This window comes from Aspergillus homomorphus (assembly GCF_003184865.1).
Source record: "Aspergillus homomorphus CBS 101889 unplaced genomic scaffold BO97scaffold_13, whole genome shotgun sequence".
Classification (NCBI taxonomy): Eukaryota; Fungi; Ascomycota; class Eurotiomycetes; order Eurotiales; family Aspergillaceae; genus Aspergillus; species Aspergillus homomorphus.
Genome location: NW_020291899.1, coordinates 85192 through 106257, shown reverse-complemented (window position 1 = coordinate 106257; position 21066 = coordinate 85192). Strand labels below are relative to the sequence as shown.

General features: G+C 51.3%; 9 protein-coding genes across 9 annotated transcripts; 4 read left to right on the top strand and 5 right to left on the bottom strand.

The window, feature by feature from the left end:
• Positions 1 to 612: 612 nt before the first annotated feature.
• BO97DRAFT_423559 (uncharacterized protein) lies at positions 613 to 1913 on the top strand (the record flags this gene model as incomplete). The annotated part of the gene is made up of 2 exons (XM_025696894.1): positions 613 to 1031; positions 1163 to 1913. The coding sequence occupies 2 exons, from the start codon at positions 613 to 615 to the stop codon at positions 1911 to 1913; spliced, it is 1170 nt and encodes a 389-aa protein (XP_025552505.1).
• A 1066-nt stretch (positions 1914 to 2979) lies between these two features.
• BO97DRAFT_423558 (uncharacterized protein) lies at positions 2980 to 4569 on the top strand (the record flags this gene model as incomplete). Its single annotated transcript, XM_025696893.1, has 5 exons — positions 2980 to 3199; positions 3245 to 3264; positions 3332 to 3430; positions 3491 to 3870; positions 4161 to 4569. The coding sequence occupies 5 exons, from the start codon at positions 2980 to 2982 to the stop codon at positions 4567 to 4569; spliced, it is 1128 nt and encodes a 375-aa protein (XP_025552504.1).
• An 810-nt stretch (positions 4570 to 5379) lies between these two features.
• Positions 5380 to 6766, bottom strand: BO97DRAFT_388450 (NAD(P)-binding protein). The gene is made up of 4 exons (XM_025693656.1): positions 6235 to 6766; positions 5983 to 6171; positions 5638 to 5921; positions 5380 to 5574 (listed from the first exon to the last, which is right to left on the bottom strand). The coding sequence occupies exons 1-4, from the start codon at positions 6688 to 6690 to the stop codon at positions 5454 to 5456; spliced, it is 1050 nt and encodes a 349-aa protein (XP_025552503.1). The 5' UTR covers positions 6691 to 6766; the 3' UTR covers positions 5380 to 5453.
• An 847-nt stretch (positions 6767 to 7613) lies between these two features.
• Positions 7614 to 7897, bottom strand: BO97DRAFT_423556 (uncharacterized protein; the record flags this gene model as incomplete). Its single annotated transcript, XM_025696892.1, has 2 exons — positions 7614 to 7796; positions 7847 to 7897. 2 exons carry the CDS (start codon positions 7895 to 7897, stop codon positions 7614 to 7616), a joined length of 234 nt encoding a protein of 77 aa, XP_025552502.1.
• Positions 7898 to 9355: 1458 nt separating this feature from the next.
• On the bottom strand, positions 9356 to 10452 carry BO97DRAFT_477223 (uncharacterized protein; the record flags this gene model as incomplete). The annotated part of the gene is made up of 3 exons (XM_025700532.1): positions 9356 to 9728; positions 9776 to 10273; positions 10330 to 10452. 3 exons carry the CDS (start codon positions 10450 to 10452, stop codon positions 9591 to 9593), a joined length of 759 nt encoding a protein of 252 aa, XP_025552501.1. The 3' UTR covers positions 9356 to 9590.
• A 445-nt stretch (positions 10453 to 10897) lies between these two features.
• On the bottom strand, positions 10898 to 11710 carry BO97DRAFT_342636 (uncharacterized protein; the record flags this gene model as incomplete). The annotated part of the gene is made up of 1 exon (XM_025691679.1): positions 10898 to 11710. One exon carries the CDS (start codon positions 11708 to 11710, stop codon positions 10898 to 10900), a length of 813 nt encoding a protein of 270 aa, XP_025552500.1.
• A 2348-nt stretch (positions 11711 to 14058) lies between these two features.
• Positions 14059 to 15826, top strand: BO97DRAFT_433638 (MFS transporter; the record flags this gene model as incomplete). The annotated part of the gene is made up of 3 exons (XM_025697610.1): positions 14059 to 14194; positions 14273 to 15183; positions 15254 to 15826. 3 exons carry the CDS (start codon positions 14059 to 14061, stop codon positions 15824 to 15826), a joined length of 1620 nt encoding a protein of 539 aa, XP_025552499.1.
• Positions 15827 to 17187: 1361 nt separating this feature from the next.
• BO97DRAFT_413348 (trypsin-like serine peptidase) lies at positions 17188 to 19304 on the top strand (the record flags this gene model as incomplete). The annotated part of the gene is made up of 7 exons (XM_025696283.1): positions 17188 to 17344; positions 17433 to 17554; positions 17618 to 17853; positions 17897 to 17912; positions 17955 to 18300; positions 18425 to 18858; positions 18936 to 19304. 7 exons carry the CDS (start codon positions 17188 to 17190, stop codon positions 19302 to 19304), a joined length of 1680 nt encoding a protein of 559 aa, XP_025552498.1.
• A 556-nt stretch (positions 19305 to 19860) lies between these two features.
• Positions 19861 to 20980, bottom strand: BO97DRAFT_423552 (uncharacterized protein; the record flags this gene model as incomplete). The annotated part of the gene is made up of 2 exons (XM_025696891.1): positions 19861 to 20857; positions 20910 to 20980. 2 exons carry the CDS (start codon positions 20978 to 20980, stop codon positions 19861 to 19863), a joined length of 1068 nt encoding a protein of 355 aa, XP_025552497.1.
• Between the last annotated feature and the right edge of the window lie 86 nt (positions 20981 to 21066).

Below are 21066 nucleotides of genomic sequence, written 5' to 3'. Positions count from 1 at the left end.
TTCTTTGGTTCCGAACAATAGCCATAATATTAGTAGCCACAATAGCCCTTATTGACCATACACATACACATACACATACACATACACACACTCTCTCTATACTGATCGGAATCACGTTTCCCTTCCATGGCCCTTCTGCATTCTCGACACTCCTCGTCTCCGTCCCCTCCAGAGGCAGATCTTCATCGCCAAGGGCGATCGAAGATCAGATCATGGCTTCAGAGAGGAAATGGCAGATGATATATCCTTGTCCGCTTCCATTTGTAGGTCGTTTGTGCCACAGTTATCAGGAACTGGTACCCCATTTCGTCAGGGGTGTTGTCCTTTATTCTGTGTCTTGAAGGAGACATCCCGGAGCTATTCCGTACCTATCATTAGTACAGCATGATCATTGAGGAGATTATCGTCTGCGTGATACACTGAAGCCAAAGACCACGGTAGATTGAAAAGGTATATGAACTCCTGAATGCCCCAAGAAAGGATATTCAGGGATCCTGAGATTGCAATCGCCCCAAGCTATAAATCTTAAAAGCCTCAATTCCTCAATCCTGACATGCTCACAGGAAGGAAAAACCTTCAGTGGATTTCAGGTTCCTGGCCGCTGCACGGACGATGCCTAGCTTACAACCCAGGGCTGGTGGGCCTGACACAGACAGCCCGCTAGAAGGCCTGAGCAACCTTAGGTTACTCGATTGGATGATGATTAGGAGGAATTACCTGGTACGCATGGCTGATAATCTCGGCATAGAGATTCCTCTAGGGGGACCCAACACTGCTTCGCTACTAGACCAAGTGCTGAGGTGTAAACAGCTCGAAGAGGATATGCATGACATTGAGCCAAGAACCGGACTGATGGGATTTTTCTGCTATGATGTGCAGCAATTTGCGACGGATTTCGTCGGCGAGTTCAATTTTGACTACCCAGCGTCGAAGCTTAGCAGGCTGCGGACTTGCCCAATAACACAATGGGAGCTAAGCCGCGATCTTGCTGACTTGGAAGAACATCAGCGGGAGTTCATGTGGCGTTGCGAGTGCATTCCTGGATCTGGACTTGAGGATTAATCCGTAAGTTGAAGGGCCTTGCGTTCTGTTTGCTCTTGCCCCCTCGCCTTTGGAAGGAGGATGTGCACGAATGCTTTGAGAGCGTGAAACGTCGAGTAAGGTCATTTCCGACTGCGAAGGACGACTTGGAACCTCTTACGGTGGAGAAAGGAAGGTTCTTTCAAGTTCCCCCAAGCGTGTTGAACAAGCTTGACAAGCTCAGCCAGGAGTTTCGCGGGGATGCGCTTCGGGGACTCCAAGAGAAGTACCCTCTGGCCAAATCTTTCGTCCACGAAGCGATTGTTGAACGGATGTTCGACATCTGGCGGCTCCTTACTTGGCGTCAACGAGGAAATCATCTCGGTGATTCTACTAGAAAACCGGGAATCCCCCAGGCGGCTCCTGCTCCTACAACGACTCTCTTACCCCCTCCTCCGAAATTCCCTGCAGTCGCGAAAGAGGTTCTGTGTCCCTACTGCAGCGACATGATTCCAGTCTCAATCTGCCGGACCGTGCCGTGGAAGAGTCATATTCTCCATGACTTTCGCCCTTATGTATGCATCAAGTGGGATACGTGCAAAAAGGCGTTTGTATCCGCGGAGAACTGGGAGAAACATATGTTGAATCACACTCAGTACTGGGGATGCGATGAGCAAGCGTGTCAGGGTTTCTCTATTCCATTATGGGGATACAGAGACAGGATTGAGGAGCATTGCCGGGTGGTGCATGGTTGGGCCGATTTGCCACCTCCGTCTCTCAACGAACGGCCCGCTGCCAAGCTCGAATACAACGAGTGCCCTCTTTGTCAGGAGCCTTTCCCAGAGAATGGTGACTCGGCGCAAATCAAATGGCATATTGCAGGGCATCTGTAGGAGGAGATACTGTCCGTCCGAGCGCTCTCAGAGGCAGCGACGATGAAATAGCTCTGATCCGGTCAACAGATGATATCGTATTAATTGTGATCAGCGGATTTTGCTTGTAGAGCGGCTTTATCATATCTAGCACCACTTCTTACGGTCATTATCTATCTATTTTTATGAACTACGTTCTCGTGTAAAAGTCCATCTATCCACCATATAGTACAGAAATTCTATACCTAAATAACCACCAAGGCATCGAAGGATCCCGGATGCTTCCCACAGATTGCATGCAAGCATGACTGGGGCGATCAAGCAAATACAACGTGATATAACCAGTTTCCAGTCCACGAGGATTTCAGGGCTCAACATAATCTGCGTCGCGAGCCGTGTGGGCTCGGTGAATAAAGAGGTCGGGACATTGTTTGGCTACCTAGCTTAGTTAGTTATGCATGCCTGATCTGTAAAGCGCTTCAATAGTGATCCAGCCCCACTGATATGCATCGAGATCGCACAAGAAAAGGAAGAAGACCCCGAAGGCCGATTCAGTTACGCATTTGTTGAATTCACAACCTGAGAATCACACAGACGGTTCTATCTGGGCAGTATAAAGCCCACCACGTGGGCTAGGTAGGCCATGCTTTCCTGGCTTGCCCAAATGTTTCCTCATCAAATGTCTGCTTGCATCTTATGAATGAGCTCCCGGGACCGCTCTGCTACAGTGAGACAAGCCGGAGCCCGCTGGCAAGTTCGAAGAGATTCTCTGATTCTCTGGGACTCGAAGTGCACCCGTCAACCTCCTCCCTGGTTGGCCCCTCTGGCGCTCTATAGAACCAAACAAAGAAACATCCGAGAAATGAGGATATACGGAACGCTAGTGATCGGCAAACCATGGAACTGACCCCGATGCATTTCCCTCTTTGTTTACTACAGATTATAAGCAGGATCCTCCACACCCCTCCTCTCCCCCCTGCCTTTTGAATCCGTATCTTGTCTTTCTCCACAGCCTACTTGTACATCATATACACAAGGATGCATACTCTCCTATTTATTCCGATTCCATCAAGCCCAAATAACTGATATGGCCTCTTCATCACCTTCAACCGGCCCGGCTCCTGCTATTCCAAGCGGACCAGCCGCCTCCCTTCCGCCGGGAATCGGCCTGGAACGGAGCGAGTCGGGGAGCCTTCTAATCGCCGGACGGGCTATCGTCCTAGTGTTATCCATCGTATCCACTATCTTCGTGGCAATAAGAGTGTATACTAAAATCTTCATCGTCCGCCGCATGCGGAAATCAGACTGTAAGCCGGATCCCACTCCTACATAGTCAAACTAACCGGTGACAGATGCTATGATCTTCGCCTGGGTAATTTTATGCTCGCACTCTCCTACTGCATTTCAAAGCTGACCAATCCTGCGTCGGATGATGATAGGCCCTGGTAATGGGTTTCATGGCGCCCGTATGGCTCTATAACGACGCGAGTCCGGGCGTGGAGTATATCACGTTAAACGACATGCTGCAGGCTCTCTATGTTAGTATCTCCCGGAATATGTAGATAATGCACACAATCTCCCCCTAACTTTTGCCACAGTACTACATCGTCGGCGCCACCATCAGCAGTATCTGCTGCTTCTTTGTCAAACTCTCGATTCTCCTGCAGCTGGTCGAGATCTTCGCCCGGACCCGGGACTGGTTCTACTGGACGTGCTACGGGCTCGTGGCCGCGAATTTCGTGTTCTATACGGTCGGGGCGTGTCTGATGCTGGCATGCAGACTGACACCGGGCAGATGGCAGTCCTTCCTGCTGACCGGACAGTGCATGAACGCCCGAATGATGAACGTGATCAACAGCTCGATCAATGCCGCATCGGATCTGATCATTTTGGCCCTTCCGCAGTTCAGGATCTGGAGACTGCAGATGCCCCTGAGGAAGAAAATCGGGGTCTCGGCCATCTTTCTTCTTGGTTTATTGTAAGTCGCACCGCTTGCACCGCTTGCACCGCTTGGCATCCTTGTTTTCCTGCCAGTTCAAAAGCAAAGGAAGGAAAAACAAGATGTGAATATCCCGATTGAGACGGGGGATCGTGTGACTTCATCTCCCGCTACCCCAGTTCCACGCCCACGATGAATACATCAAGAAACCCGAAGCGTGTCCTACGCCCTCACTAAACTCTTTTCCTGTGATTCCTCATGCATCTTTCAAGCCTGGCTCCACTTTACCATAGCCCATGCTAACAAGTACACTTGCCCCACCCCACCAGCGCCTGCGCCTGCGCTATCCTCCGCCTCGCCTACGGAATCATCCTTCTGTCCGAGACGTCCAACCGTGTCTACTGGCTGGCCGGGGTCTGGGTGGTGCCCGAGCTCACGGCCGGTATCATCGCAGGCTGCCTGCCCTCGTTCGCCAAGTACGTGCGCCACATCCTGTCAACCGGGCGCGCCACACAGCTAGGCAGCTCCTTTCGACACCTGTGGACCACTGCCACTGGCCGCGGACATCCTAGTGCCTCCAAAGGAGTTTCGGCAGGGACGTTCGTCGAGGTGATGGGCGTCGCGGCCGTCGTGGCCCCAAAGGCCAGCAAGACTCCCGATCCGCATCCGTTGACCAGCTGGGCGAGTGAGCAGAGCACGGTCGACGGAAGGGATACGGACTACTATCGAGGTCCGTAAGTTGCGTCTCGAGGGCCGGGGCCTCTTGGGGGGATTTAGATGATATGAATTATTGGGGAGGCGGGGCTGTAGAGAGACGGCGCGCAGACTGGATCGCGGGCGTGCTGGCGGCACAAGAAGAAGGAAAAGAACGAATTACTTGAGATTCGACTTGGAAAGGTTGCAGAGGCGTATCGTAAGTATTCAAGCGTGAGGGATAGGATTGTCCAAGGAACTTGTGATTTGGATTGCGTTCCACATCCTAGGGAATCAAGTTAGTTTCTGGATTGTCGCCCCACCGCTGCACTGTAATTGCAGCAAGGTTACACCTACAGATTTGTCTTCCGATGTGTATCTTTTCAGAACGGCCGCACCAAAGTAGGCTGGTGAGTATCAAGGTGCATCCCGTTCCAACGTTTGAAAGATTTTCCTTGCCAAACTTTACCTTGCCCAAACCTTGCGTCTTGCAGTCAGAATGTGTTCAAAAAGGTGGGCAAGACACCATATGTCTTCCTTATGGCTTCAAGAAAGGATATTTTTTCTTGTTCTTCGTTAGCGCCTCGGTCTTTTAAACGCTCCAGTTTTCATTCGGCTTCAGTCGATCAGGGTCTTATGCTCGTCGGCGTGTTTAGCATGCTCTCTGAGCCATTTCAAGATCTCAATCTGCGAGCACACCCAACCATTTGATGCTGAGGAGTAGGATGAAACGACGCAGCTGGTGTCCTCGAAAATGTCCAGGTGAACAGTATGATACGATTGAAGAGTGAAGGCCCTGTTGTGGTGGGTGAGAACAAAGCAAGAGAATTAGGAAGGGCTTGAAAGAGAAAGTCTATGAATTGTATGCTACTAATTTTACATCCCGTTGCACTAGTCCAATGCAATACCTTCCACCTATCTTTCCTAGCTCATTCGACGAGGTTTTGCAAAATGAGCTCCACTTCTTCATCGACAATCTCCAAGAAATGCTCCGGAGGGTATTTGGCCGTCCAGCCAATCTGGTTACCATGTTTAGCAGTGAACGAACAACTACCATGAATCTTTCGTCAGTATCTGTAGCATCGAATAGCGGACAGGCATGGTTTTACATACTCTCCTCCGAGAACGACAGGGACGGCAGATGGAGGGACGCCAAGCGCCTCGCCCATTCTGACCAAAACCTTCTCGTCAGCATCCCTGACGATCGCATCATCTATAGCATTGCGCTTGGCCAACGCCTTAGCCACTGCTTCGTAGACGTCATTCCAAGGCAGGCTTCCCGATGCAGCGAGAAAGAAGCCATTCTTGCCATAACCGATCTCCTCGCCCCGGAGAATCTTGCGCAGAATCTGCAGATACAGGTCCGCGGTGTCAGCGACGTGGCACACAGGCCAGCTCTAGAATCCAATCAGCGACGCTTGCGACAGAGACCTGCTCTTGCAATGAAGCCTTGCATACCGGATTATCCGTGTCCACACGATAAACACCGCGAAGCTTCTTCGCCGCTCTCACGATATCGACATCTTGGATGGAGATCTGGTTCCCGAATCCTTCTCCTCTGCCGTACACCAAGCAGGGAGCGAAGACGTAGCTTCGCACTCCCTGGGCCTCCGACATGTCGATCACATTCAAATTGGCATTCGCTGGCTATATCACATGTCAGCTTTTTTTTTTCTTGCTTCTCGCTTTTGTTACCAGATTCGGACGTACCTCGATCACAAACTCGTGCGGCGGCGTAGCGTTCTTCACAACGTCGTACAGATTCGGATCAGTATCCAACAACGGTCGGTCCGTTGGGAGGCCTGCATGCCGACTGAAGAGCTTCGCGCCCGTTGTTTGCAGGAAGTGTACATTGAGATTTGTCTTCTGCTTCACGAGCCCCAAGGCCCTGATCAGGGTAGGTTGGTGCTGCCCGGTGAAGGCGTCGATCAGGAAATAGATGATGGTGATGTTGTTGTCCACGATCAGTTGGGTCATGGTCTCATGGTCGCGGATGTTGGCAACCAACGGCTCAGCGCCGTACTGTTTGACCTTTTCCCCTTGCTCGTCTGTCTTCACGAGCGCGTAGAGCTTGTTGTGTGGTGGGAGCTTGGCGTTGCTCCACCGGGCGAGGATCGTGCCGCCCAGATAGCCCGAGGCGCCCGTGATGAGGATATTATGCGACATGGTTTGAGAACGTGATGTTTGATGGGATCCGGATGGTCAATGGCTAGTTGTGAGTTTTTTAAAGGTAGTGTTTATCGCCGTTTGCAAGTTTATCAGCTGAGCTATGTAAATTGTTCAGCCATTACTCATCGTCAAATTGCTTATTTGTCACTTACAAATTGAAGGATGTTAGCTCCGAAGTAGCGAGAATCTGGCAGCCTATGGTGAGAATTTAGTGCCAACGAGCTTGGCGAAATTCTCACAAATCATTACAAATGGCTCTGGTTGTGCTAGAGCTTCCTGGTGAGATGAGAATGGACACGCAATGACTTCGTAGCTTATCGACTTTACATGGGCCAATTGTTGGTTCGAATTATCTCACAAAATAAGGGTGGTGTACCCAGTTCATCCATAATAGGTATATTTCGGTCGCGAATTATGGAATTTCTGCTTAAACTTTATGGATATAGACCTCGAGCAAAAGCGAAAACTGAACAAAAGGGGAAACGGATTATGAAGGCATAGGGAGTCGAAAGTAAAAGTGGAGATTTTACTTGGATTTATGAGTTCGAGTACTGTATATTGTCCGCCCTCACACGGATCGTCCGTGTTTCTTGGTCTATCTCAGAACAGCATGAATCTATAAAGCTTACATTCATTTGAGGAGAAATGAGGCGCGTTCTTTAAGTGCCTCCTTTCTGCGATCTAAGGTCCACTTTAGCACCACCACAAGTGGCCTTCGAGCAATAGGAGCATTACTGAATCTGTCTTGAAATTATTTCTCCCAGCATAACATTGCGCCACATCCATTGGAATACACCAATTTACCTATCCACCCTCCACGCTGGGAACGAGAAAAATTCAACGCGGTCAAACTGGAAAGGCCAAAACACTAGAAATAAGGTACATCAAGACATCCCTGCCTCGCCATGTGCTATCCCTATTCATCTCTTTCCAGTACCGGAATGCTGATAACTGCCGCCAGAACCTGCTGCTCCGGTATTGGAGGAGCGCGACGAAGAGTACGATGACTCAGGATTGGTGTTAGCCATGTTGGCGTAGCGATCACCCGCAGCTTGGGCTCGCGCAGCGAACCCGCCGGAGCTCATGTCGCCGCCGCCTCTAGCCTGACCAGAGGGTAAGAAGGAGCATCATATGGTAAGATGGACAGACGTACTTGCGTGGATTGTATTCTCGCGCTGTCATCCTTGGTCAGGGGGTTTGGCATGTTGATAGAGAGGTGCACCGTGTAGTTTATACTCGAGAGGATGTACTTTTTATGCGGTGTTAAGCATGCAGGTTGCTTTTCTAGTATTTCCCAAGGCGAGGGGAACGGGCAATGAGCTGAGGCTTTATAATTTGTGCACTTTGGGATCGATTCCAGTATGTGCCAATTATGACCTTGTGGTCGGAGTTGACCCAAGGCTGCACATGTTGCGCCCATGGCTAGGATAAGTTCCAGACCCGTAAGTGCTGTATCTAAAACCTGGATACAGCTTGTGACTTGGGACAAACATCACCAAAGGCGCAGTTCATATGCAACATGATGCTTGTATGAGTCATTCCCTGTCGAGTTGCCAATACTGCTATAGGCACCTCACTCGCCGCCACTAGCGGAGAAGTTGTCAGCTGGACTGATTGTTCGAAGGTCTCAATGTTGTCTACGACGATTATTAGGTCTTTGTAGATCGAGCCCGCTTACACCCATATCGGAGACCTCTCTTACCGTCCAATCGGTGAGCACTACAGGTTTCTTTTCTAGGATTCAATCCGCTAGCCAATCCCTCGACCAGATGAGGTCGGGATGGGTGTATGGGCTAGTCCAGAATACATAACCGCATGTAGTTATCCCTATTAGTCAACGGACGTTTCTATGAAGAATCGACACGTAACCGCATACTTCAACAACGCAGTCTCCCTGAAGCGAGGTCGTGATTTATGGTGATCATCTATTTTGGGGATCGAATCACCTACTGCACACTCGATACTATTGATCACTGAGCTTTGACGAAATCTTCATCTCTCCAAGGCATGGACAGTTCTAGAAACAGTGAGATTGCTGTGCTGTATAAAAAATACATTCAGCTCGCGCAAGTCGACTATGGCCCTGGCAATTCGATTTTTTGTAAAACTTATTCTCGATGGGCTTTGATGCTTCATGACGCGAAAAAAGGCCACCATGCCGGGCAAGACGTAGAATTGAATACAGTTGTAGATCAGCAGCCGCAGATGTCTGTCTCATCTGCTCAATGTGGGCCATGGGCTTCGCGAGGGGTGCGGACTGGGTAACGACAACACTCTTGGGAGGGCAGGTTCATTCCAAACGGCTATCATCAGTATCTCGTTCTGATCGTTGCATCGCCTTCATGCACTAGCTCGTGTCGTAATAGCGAAGCGAAATAAATTGGACTACCAAGGCGAGAAGATTGTCCATGTTGTCCATGTTAGATGTCGTGATCAGGAGGAGTATGCGACTCAACCCCACGTGCTCGTTGCTGTTGTGTCGTCCACATCATACTCTTCTTCTCACCCCAGTGTCGCGATTCCTGAGCAAGTTGAAAGGGCGAAGTGAGTGCTGTTTAGTCATGGGTTAAAGCGAACCTTGCTGGGTAAGTTGAGAGTACTATGATCGCATGGAACTTCTGTTGATTTGGATTCTCTCAAGCAATATTAGCATAACATACATGAAGTCGCTTTGAAAAGGGGTATTGTGGATTATTAGGAAAATGGTTGTTGGTCGCCAACCTCAAGCAGCCCAAGCTTGCATCTGCACCATCAAGGCAAGCCAAAGGTCGGCCATCAATTAGCGATCATAGTATGCAGCATCTCCTTCTGCCTTAGAATAGCGCGCGAGGCCATGAGTAAACCTAGTCACATACATGTGATGTGCTAAGTCCAATTAGTTGACATGCCGAATTGAACTATGCTCTAGGCTTCTGAGCTTCGTCAGGTTCGGGCCACCCTGGTAATCCCATCTCGACTCGCTTCCAGAATGTGTACGTCCCATCATAATAGCAAGGCCACGCCTTGTGGATCTTTCCCTCTACAGCGTCGGCAGCCTAGAGAACAGTTAGCCCATTCATTTTCGCAGCATCTCTGCGCATACCATCGCTTTCGCGAAACAGTCCATCATACCAACATCCCACGCAAACATCTCCTCCTGTCTTTCCGTCAGGGGCTTATCCTCCGGGAATAGTCGGGCCACATCGAAATCGATCCACAGCACCCGCTCCTTCTCTCCAGAACAGATCATCATATTGCGGGGATAGGTATCGTTGTGCATAATCCGCATGTCGTGCATTTCGAGCAGGATGTCACGCAATTTATCGACTCTCGCCTTTGTGTAGTTGGTCAGGTCGATTTGTTTCATGTCAGGAACGTATTCGATCAGTATCGCTTTTGGAGACATCTCGTCATAGCCGAACGCGGAGAGAGTAGGCCATTGAGTCGTGTCGATGTCAACCATGAAGCCGTAAAAGTCGGGCACGTCCCCACGCGCGCAGAGTCCCTTCTCCTTCAGGCGCTGGTACGCAGCAACCTCGCGCATGCAAAGGCTAACCTCGATGTCCGGCCTATCCCACTCTTCTCGTGGTCTCTCGTGAAACTGTCAACTTTTAGTCTGGATGTTTGCCTTGAGCAGGGCGAGCGACCGCGACTAACCACTTTCATAACACACTCCATTCCGTGCACGGCAACTTTGTAAACAGTGGACGATTCGCTTCCCTGGAGCGTTTGGAGGAATATCACCTCGGAAGGAAGCAACTTGAGCTCTGCTGAAGCCATCTTGTTTGCACTTTAGTTTTGGGTCGATGGGGAGGACTGACTGAGTCTGCTGGAGATGGATGTTGATGTGGATGTTGATCGCTCTGTGGTGGAGATTGGGTGGAGATGATCTCGGTGAATAAATGCCTGAGGCATCCAGGGACCTCCACCCGCTACAGCCACTTTTCTACTGCTTGAAATACTGGTTAGAACCAGCTTACATTTGCTGGGTCGCGAGGCACCCATGAAGTCTACAGAGCTTTGGAAGCCTGGGGATCTTTTATTTATCGTTATTTTGGGGAAGGTGTAAATTTTCAAGTGTTGATTCCCTTTTCTAGGGCATGTTGGTTATTTTACTGAGCAAAGAACTGAAAAAGAGACCAATCGCCCAAGTAATTTGTTGATACAGAAACAAGTTATGCGCTCAAACTGAAAACCAGGCTTGCTGAACAACCCATTCAGTCCCTCAGTTTAGGTACCAATATTTATCGTTCGCTGCGAGCATTCCCAAGACCCAAAGACCAAGAAGGACAGTCATGCATGGTTCGTCTGCAGTTCCGCGCGCTGTCCAAGGGACAGACTCGGAAATCTGTAGGTTTCCCTCCCTATCCAATCGTCTGACTGCAACCAACTCTTTGTTCGTGATCACGAAACCATAGCGTGTATGGTGCTGTATCATGTAGTAATTCAGCTGGGCAAGGACCTGTCTGAACTCCGTCTGGGGAAATTTGTCTTCCTCATATTTCATTGATGAACTCCATTTATAGGACGGTTTTACTTCGCCGGGAAGCCTGTTCGATCTCACGCGAGGCATTAAAGTTGGGTCAAAAAAGGCAAGATCAGGGGTAAACTTGTCGATGGTGCGTGCCATTGCACCTTCACTGTATTTAACGGTCGTGTATTCTTTGCGGTATTCCTCATATCTCTTGTTCGTTTTCAACTCATTAAATCCAGACGCCATTCCGTACCGCAATCGTGGCTTGAACTGCTCGATGATCCTGGCCGTGATCGTTGTTTCGGTTATGATGCCTTCTACTGGGTTGTCGGAGAAAGGCCAATCGCTAATGTGTGTTGAGCGCAGCAGCGAGCCGAACAGTGCGATAACCTCGTTAATCTTAAATTCGGAGAAATCCCCAATGTGACGGATGTCTTTGTGTGTGTACAAGAGTTTCGAGTTTCTGGTGTTGATGGTCGAAAGTTTGTCCAAAAGCACCTCGGGAGCCTCCGCCGGACCATTTTGCAGGTATTCCAGTAATGTCACTTTGTCTGAATCTTGCATGACGAGATTCAAATTGCTTCTCCAAACTTGTGCCTCTGGTTGGGGAGATTCAGTTTTAAGCCTATGGTTCTCGGAAAATGTACGAGGCTAAGAGATGTGGTCTGGTCAGAATGTCAAAGAGGTGGATATGAGAGCTAGAGATCAGGTAGAGGAGAACTTTCTATAGTTAATATCGCGCTGGCTTTGATGCCTATTCACAGTTCCTACTCAAATCTTGCAAGGAGAAAGCTGCCTGTACTATTGTTCACAGAATAACCTTCTAATTATTCCATTCACATGAATTCTCCATGCTCTCAGGGTATTCGAGATTGCTTCGTAAAATTGTCCCATCAGATCTGGGTGGAAGCTCATCAGTCTCGCTGTGCATCCTTTCATGTTTGGTTGACTCTGTGTCTTGCTTCACATAGTGAGTTAGTAAGCTAGATGATCAGTATAAGATTTCCACCGGCTGAACCTAATGAAGTTCTATATGCGCTCGCTCCAATAGATAAACTACCATACACATCGCCTCCACGCCACACTAAAAACATTGCTTCTATAGGCTATTAGCCGAGTAGTAACATTTTTCTGGTTGAAACAAGTGCGGTCATTATCTACAAGAAACGCTACGTATATCACTAAGTACCAGAATTGTTGCTCGAGACTGCTCGTGTCGCGACAAGCTGTTTCTTCTCGCATCTACAAGTACTCGATCACCTCAAAGGCACGCGACATCTGATACGGTCCAAGTTCTTGAGTACCTTGAACCCTTTTTTAATCTAAAAACCATGTTCCACATTATTATCTGAACAAGCCCAGTCACTGACTATTGCACACCCAGTGTTCTGTGCCAACAGTCTTGTATAGCCTATGGCAGCCGGTAGGCACTTGGAAAAAACCAGCTATCTACTGAATAAACACTAATACTAACCATGAGACGGTTCCAGTCCAGCTATGCGACGGGTTCATACAAACCCTTTGCAAAAGTCATTTGGTACAGTAATGAGGCAGTTTCACACGTGGTACGGGCTCACTATACCAGGTCGCAGGCTGGCGCCAATTTGGAGAAGACAGACCAGGAGATGCTAATATCGACTTCGTTTCTGGCGACTTGTGTTGTGCAATTTGCCCTTCATTATGTGTAGCTTCTGACTGGCATACGCTCGCTTGGGTCACGTGCTTGTACTGGATATTTCGCCCAAAAGCTGGTGAGTCACAAAGCTCACCATCCGCTGAAACTAGAACTGGTTACAATCCCACACAGTCTGCCCTGCTTCTTACATCTACGGAGCTTTCTTGCCATGTCCGTGCTATGAGCTCCACGAAGACCCGAATGACATGTGTTTTGACCAAAGAAAGACTCGGATCCTGCGGCTCTGATGACAGCTGGCCGATCCCGTCAGCTTCAGCCTCATCAGACGCATTGGGTACTTCGGCTTTGAGGAAATTTCCGATCGCCAATAATCTCGCTGGTCAGCATGCAGTTTGAGACCGCTTTCTGCAACGTGTGTGCATGGGCCTGGCTACTATTCGAGCTTCACGTGTCTCACGCTTGGCGCGTCCGTGCAGCTTCCCCCCGTATCTGCAGCCCATCTCACCAGGAATATCACGAACCGGAGATCTCGAATCTCAGGCGTCAGATTAAGCGAGACCTCCATAATCACCACGGTCCGAGTGCGATGCTCTGATCAAGGATAACCTCCTCATTAAACATCAATATTATTTGATTTCCTCCCGCTGCAGCTATACCTTGCTCGAGCCTCATCAGCCCAGACAGCTCATAAAAAGAATACGACGCATCCGGCAGAGTACGCGCGAACTGACCCAATAAACGCCCATTTGCTCACTCATCATGATCGGATTTCTCTTTGAGCGGTCGGGATTAGGTTTCGGCGTCGCCTTTGTCGCACGGTTGATGACAAAACATCGGTTTCCGCTGGATTGGATACGATGGCATCCAGTCAGCCAGCCAGCCAGCCGTTGGGCACTGACATCACCACCTCCTGCCAAACCTCAAGCACGCAAATTCTATACCAGCAACACGGCCATGACCACTTACTTGGGTCGGTAACCCCGGCTCTGGACCGGCGATAGACCGCCATTTGAGGTTCTGGCGTGGCCAGCATGGTGCGGCTGTAAGGCTTAACTCCGGGGGAGGATTTCAAATCCGCCAGCCATAATCTGGTTTGCTTAGAAAAGCATTGTATGCATCGAGTAACAGCCTCTTTGGAGTGCTTACTATAAATTTGGTCGACATGGTCGGCATGCCCGCATGTTTTCGTATACAGTAGACTCGAGTGAGAGCTCAGAAAGACATTCGGTCACCATTAGTACCGGCCTCTTACTTGTTCCGCTTCAAACGATTCCTCATGAACAGCCTTATCCGAGACGCCCCACTGGGGCAAGTGATCCGATGGGTGACTAAGAAGAAGTACCTCAAATACCCCGAAGAAGAGCCTGATTTTGTCTTTCCCCCTGAATACCTGCAGGGCCTCGCACGACTTGGTGTACCTGGATTTAAAGCGCCGCAAGTCAACCGACCGCAGCAGAGTGAACAAAGCAGCTCCATTTTCCAGAACCAAGTTACGGATCAAGACCCGGAGAAACTTCAGGATAAGCCCCTACCAGACGACAAGAGCGATGCAGACACCCTATCTCCAGATTTTGTGGTGGTTGATTGGTACGGACCCACCGATCCAGCCAACCCCCAGAACTGGGCTCAGACCAAGAAAGCATTTGTGGGGTTCATTATCTTTCTCTATACCTTTATCGTATATGCCGGATCTGCAATCTATGTATCGTCGGAGGAAGGGGTATCCCAAGAGTTTGGAGTCTCCACCACTGCTTCTGCTCTAGGCTTGTCCCTGTATGTCTTAGGGTACGGCGTGGGGCCTCTCTTCTTCTCGCCTCTGTCTGAAGTACCATCCATTGGTCGATCACCCGTATATTGTATCACGATGTTTCTGTTTGTGATTATCTCCATCCCGCTTCCCCTAGTCGACAACTTCGGGGGACTTCTCGTGCTTCGTTTTCTGCAGGGCTTCTTCGGCAGCCCCTGTCTGGCCACCGGCGGTGCCACGATGCAAGACATATACTCCCTACTCTACCTTCCGTTCGCGCTCAGTGCGTGGGTGACAGCTGCATACTGCGGACCCGCTCTGGGTCCTCTGATCTCCGGCTTTGCTGTCTCAGCCATGGGATGGCGATGGTCGCTGTGGGAGATCCTGTGGGGAGCCGGCCCCGTCTTCGGCCTCATGTTCCTGCTCCTGCCCGAGACATCGACCCCAACGCTCCTCCACCAGCGCGCGCGGCGTCTGCGCAAACTGATTGGATCCGATCACCTCAAAGCGCAGTCTGAAGTCATTCAGGCCCAGTTGCAGCCCACAGCCCTCCTCGTCGACGCTATCATCAAGCCCATCGAGATCACATTCAAAGACCCCGCCATCCTTTTCGTGCAAGTCTACACGGCAATCGTGTACGGAATCTACTACTCTGTACGTGATCCCCATCTCAACCTTCTCTCCACTAGAAACCCTCACCAAACTAACCCTCAAACAAAAACAGTTCTTCGAAGTCTTCCCGCTCGTGTATCCACCCCTCTACAACTTCACCCTCGGAACCATCGGCCTCGTCTTCCTCTGCGTGCTAATCGCCTGCCTAGTCGCCGTAGCCATCTACTTCGCCTACCTCCTCTTCTCGCTGATTCCGCAGCTCAAACGCGGCGTGCCAAAGACCCAGGAGAGCCGGCTGGTGCCCGCGCTGATCGGCTGCTTCGGTCCGCCTGTGGGTTTGTTCCTGTTCGGCTGGACCGCCAACCGCGACATCCACTGGGTCGTGCCCACGCTCGGCATCACCATCTACGCCAGCTCTGCCTTCATCGTGCTGCAGTGCGTGTTCGTGTATGTGCCCATGTCGTACCCGTCTTACGCCGCGTCGCTATTTGCGGCAAATGACTTCTTTCGTTCTGCCATGGCGTGCGGCTCCATTCTGTATGCGAGACCGATGTTCTTGAATCTGGGTGTTGGGAAGGGTGTCAGTCTGCTGGGCGGGTTGAGTACCTTGGGTGTGATTGGGATTTTTATTCTGTATCTGTTTGGGGCGAGGTTGAGGGCGAAGTCTAAGTTTGCGATTTCGTGAGAAGGATGCTTTGTGGTTTTATGTGGCTTTGTGGGCTATGCTGAAGATAGGAGAGCTTAGGTACCATTGCTTCCAAAAATCGATTTGCATTCTGTCTGTTAAGAGCAATACAGCCCTCCATCTCTGTCCCAGGTAGTCATAGCCCTACCTCGCGTGTATTGCGAAGGCAAATCATGTCGACTAAGCTTTTCCTGTTAATCAATGATAGCACGTAGCTATGTCTCTACAATCACATTGATCGGTCTCGCCTTCCCTCTCCCATAGCATTGAGCACGCTACACATAACTCAAGATCAGTAAACGCAGCCGGGCGATTACAACTCGCTCCTGCTCTACAACACAAGATGGATATTCTCACCAGCACGAACAACAGCATCTCGACCCCAAACCCCAGACTTATCATGCCGAAAGCCACCATTGCAACACTCAACGTGAACCACCCGATCCGTGCTCCAAGCAAAACCCCAAAATATCCGCTGAAGGCACTAATCTGCTGAGACGGCGACCCCGTCGCCCCAATATCCCTCATCCAAGGGAAGGCGTATCCAGACGTGCTTGAGGCTGTAGATTTCCCATCTGACGTTGCAATTTAAGGCGAGAGCGAGGATTTTCACGGTGGGGTCTAGACAGTGATTTTCCCGCTGCAGGAACGGATCCGGCGCGGAGAGAGGTAAAATACCCGACGGCCGAGTATTTCGCCGCCTTAGTCAGATTGGTTGATCAGATGTGAAATCGAGATGCTAACCGTTGTTTGTAGATGCACTGCTATCACCTTGATTTTCTCAAAGTGGTTTGTTTATGAAGATAAGGGTCTTGTCGCAGCTAGAAAGAATAGATTCGGGTTCATGCCGATATTTACGCACAACAGCATATCAACCACTGCCAAGCCCTACCCCTGCAGCATGTAAGAACTAGCATCTTTCAGTAATTGATACGAGGAAATTTTCAGAGGACGCGCTCTCTATCCAATCAATTTTCTGGTCTGAAGCTGAGAACATGGATGGTAAGCACGTTCCCATGCAGGAGACTGGATGAATGCTTGTGTTCATCGGCAACGGATACCTTCAATGTCAATTCACACGCCATATCACAATCACACTTCACAAGACTGCATCTGCAACCCTCATGCCGGCTGAACTAGCTGAAAGCCATGATCTCATCCAGCCACGGGCATTATGGTTTTTGATGGAGTCATGCGTCGGCCGATTGGAGCTGAGCGACTAATATGGCGAAGACGAAGCTATAAGAAGGCACATCGCCGATAGTATATCCCTCATCTTCATCGCAATTCTTCTCTCATCAGCATTCGTCTATTCTCTAACCATCATCTACGTTTCTACACACTTTCCAGATACTACAACCATGCCCCTCATCGCTGCCACCTGGTCGCTGCAGAGCACCGCCTCCAACGCGGCGGAATTCTCCTTCGGTCTCCAGCAGGAGGGTGGCGAATCCGTCTTCGAGGACGAGCGCCCACTCGTCGCACCCATGCACTTTGCACGCGGGGGCAAATACCGCTGTACGCGCTCACCCACCCATCCCCGTCTCACTCGGTTATCCATGCTGACCCCTCACAGCCATCGTGAAACTCTTTATGCACTACGCAGGCGAGCAGCCCGACGACTCGCGTCATGCAATGGGCACGGGATGGCTGATCCGGGACGACCTGCTGGTGACAGCGGGACACTGCGCGTACGACTGGAAGGACAGCTTCGGGCGAGCCAGCGAGGTGGAAGCGTACATCGGCTACAACGGCAAGGGGTCGATCAACGACGCAGCGGCCAACGTGTAGTTCCGGCACGGGGTGCGCATCGTCACAGCCGAGGGGTGGCTGCAGTCATCGGCGAACCGACACAACGACGTGGCGTGCATCCAGCTGAACGCGCCGTTCACGGGCGTCGTGCCGTTCCAGTTCGCCGACACGCCGCTGGCTGGGTCTGACTCGATCGGCGTCGTCGGCAACCCCGGTGACATGCGCTTCAAGGGGGAGCCTGGCGCGCAGATGTACGAGGAGTTCAAGGCCGTGCAGTAGAATCGCCAGGCCGCTACTAATCCTATACTGGAGTATCAGATTGATACCTACAAGGGTGAGTACCCCCGCTGCTTGCCAACTACACTCGGTAGCGCAGAAACTGATGAGGTCAGGCCAATCCGGCTCCCCCGTCCTCCTGGAGCACCAACCTCACATCTCCATCGGCGCTCACGTCTACGGCGACGTCGGCAACAACTCCGCTAGCCCCATCGACTCCGACTCCGGCCTCCTTCTCGGCAATCCCTACGCCGACTACATCAGCGTCTTCGACCCGCAGACACAGTATGCCGTACAGAAATCCGGCCCCAGCACTGGGATCCAGTATCTGGTCCTCGATCGCCTCGGCCACCGGCAGACCCGCTCCTCGGAAGAGAACTTCTGGGACAACCTCAAGGACGTGCTGCACGTCGGCGCGCCCATCGTCCCGGGGGGGATTGAAGACCGTGAGCCCGTTCCTGGGTCCCGTGGGCGGTACGGTGGCTGCGCTGGCTGACACGGCCATCTCCGCTGCGGCGCAGAAGTGCGCGGAGAGCGGGTTCGTGGACGCTGCTGCTACTGCCGGGTCAGTGTCTGCTGCGGCGTCGTCGCCGGGCTCGGCACAAGAGAGCATCCTCGCTGAGGCGGCGCCGCAGGCGTTCCTGGAGGCGGACGCGGAGAAGATAAAGGAGATGGGCATCAGCACCAAGATCATGGTCGAGTACCAGAAGGCTGCGGCCGATGCCGAGGCCGTCGCAGCCAAGGTGCTCCCCACGGTGGTCATGCCCGCCGCGCTGCACGTCACGCAGGATGCTCTGGCCGGCACCAGCACAGAGTCCAGCATGGTGACGTTCGGAACCGCGTCCGCGGCTAGGGTATCGGCGCTCAGCAATGGGTTCTCCTCGCCTTCGTTTGCGGCGTACTCGACTACCATTGCTTCATCTGGTGATGCCGGTAGTGCGGACGCCTTCACGATGCATCTTGTGCGGTCGGCGCAGCGGAGACAGGTGATGAGAGCTTCTGGAGTACGTTTAGTAGCGTGCTTTCGGCGGCAAGTAAGGGGGTTGAGGCCGTGCAGACGGGTCTGTCAGTCGTGAGTCAGTTTATTCCCAAGGCCAAAACGGAGAGTGCCTTCGATATCGAGGAGGCGCCTATGGATCAGCATATGAAGATCCTCGGTCGCCGTGCGCTGTTGGCGGGCGCGACGCTGCGCGTGCTCCGCGATTTGCCCTCGAACCAGCTCAATCAGCTGGAGCAGCTGCCCTGTCCGGCTCCCACGGTGCACCACGGCCTGGGCGAGCACGAGGGCGGCGACTCGAAGAGCTTCTTCACGGCGATCCAATCGGCGGCGCAGAAGATTGCTCCGGCTGTGATCAAGTATGCTCCGGTTGTGGTGTGGCTGTGCGCCCGGTTATTGCGGCGTTGGCGGCCCCGAAGCAGCAACAGCAGCAGCAGACGGAGGGCATGGTGACCGCGTATGGCAGTGGAGGATCGACCAGCACGCGGTCATCGGCTGGCTTGGTTGTGCCTCGCGTTATTCGCAAGAAAAAAAGCCAGAGTTTCTGTGATAAGGTCGTGGGAACTACTGGGACCAACGGTGAGTTGCTTGATTGTGCCATGCAGCTGGTGGGAAGGACTGACTGACCATGATGCTCTAGGTGTTAGTGTTCGTATTGTCGTTGCGTGAGAAGAGCGGCGATGCTAATCAGGGTGGCCTGTTCTCGGCCGAATGATGAGAATGCGGTGCATAGCTATATAATGCACTTGGGGACTTCGTTGTGATTTGCTTTATGTGGTTTTCACGAAACTGTGGTGTGTTTTCTTGTGTAATTCAATCCTTGTTCAATGCCATCAGTCCATGCTGCGCGGCTCGCGAGTCTTGCCCTCCGCAAGCTGCTGTGGTAAAACTTTTTGCTTAAAGTATAACTACAGGTGAAAATTTATTCACAGTCAAGGTTGTCTATGAGCTCAATTACATACCTAGTATATCTGACAATTGAGGCAGGTATGTAAGTAGTCAAGCTGACTCAATGACTCAATCTACCCATCAAAGAGCGAGTCTCGACAAATTTCCAACTTGAAGACACTGCATCTTTAATCCCATCCCACCTAGAATACGCCAAAGCGCAAACCGTAACCGCAAGCCCAGCAACCTGATCCAGATCCCATAGGCTTGCACTCGTCCTCGGCCACACATAACCCTTCCTAGCAGCCAACACAACAACCCACACAGCCTGCACGACTCCAAAGAGCACCAGTCTTTTAGCCCTCCCCAAATAGACAGTCTTCCTGTAAGGATAGGTCTCTGACAAAACCTCCCCATGAATCTCCGAAGCAAACATAATCAAAAGCAACACCCCGTACACCGCAAGCACCAAATCCGTATACCCGTACGGTTCCCCGAGAATCGCATAGAGAACCGTATGCATCACAAACCGCACGCCACTCATCCACCACCCACGCGTACACTTTGGCAGAATGGATTCCGTATCCACGGCCTCGCCGTCCCATTGCCAGGACAACCGACTCAACGGGGAGACAATCATGATGGAAGAGATAAGCACAAACAGCGCGGCGTTGATCCCGGGGTCAATCTTGCAGGTGATCAGCCGGGCGAGAATATCGAACGTCGCTATCATGGGATATGCAAGTGTGAAGAGTACCTCTCCATCTAGCCGTCTTGAATGGGGGTTATGTGCTGAGATCTTCGAGCCCCAGATCGACGAACACGCAGCAACGTACCCCGTCACCAGCCAGGAGAGATATGCACCGGGGCCATACCACCCTGATACATTGTCCACGTCGGCGGATACAGCGTCTCTCTTCTGTGTGGTCGTCATACACCGTCCCGCTGCGTCGGATGCCATCCATGAGGTTATCGTTGTGTCACTAAGTGGTATTGGCGTTTCGAACATTCCGAGACTGAGTATTGCGAGGTATTCCCGCGGTGCGTAGAGTGTGGGTGTTAGAACGAGGAAGAAGTAGAGCATCCATCGGAGAGCGTTTGCGTAGAGAAGGTTGAGTCTGGTTGGGTGTGTTAGTGGTAATATATGGTGGGAGAAGAAGGCGGGACTACAGGCGCAGGAACCAGATGAGGATTATGCCGATCCAGTCATATCTTATCTTTTGCTTCTTATTCTCTGCCATTGTAAAGTTGTGGGGGGATTTATGAGGTACGATGTGAAATTAATTGCTGGAAGGGACGATTAGGAAGGGCGAAAACATAGTGTTGA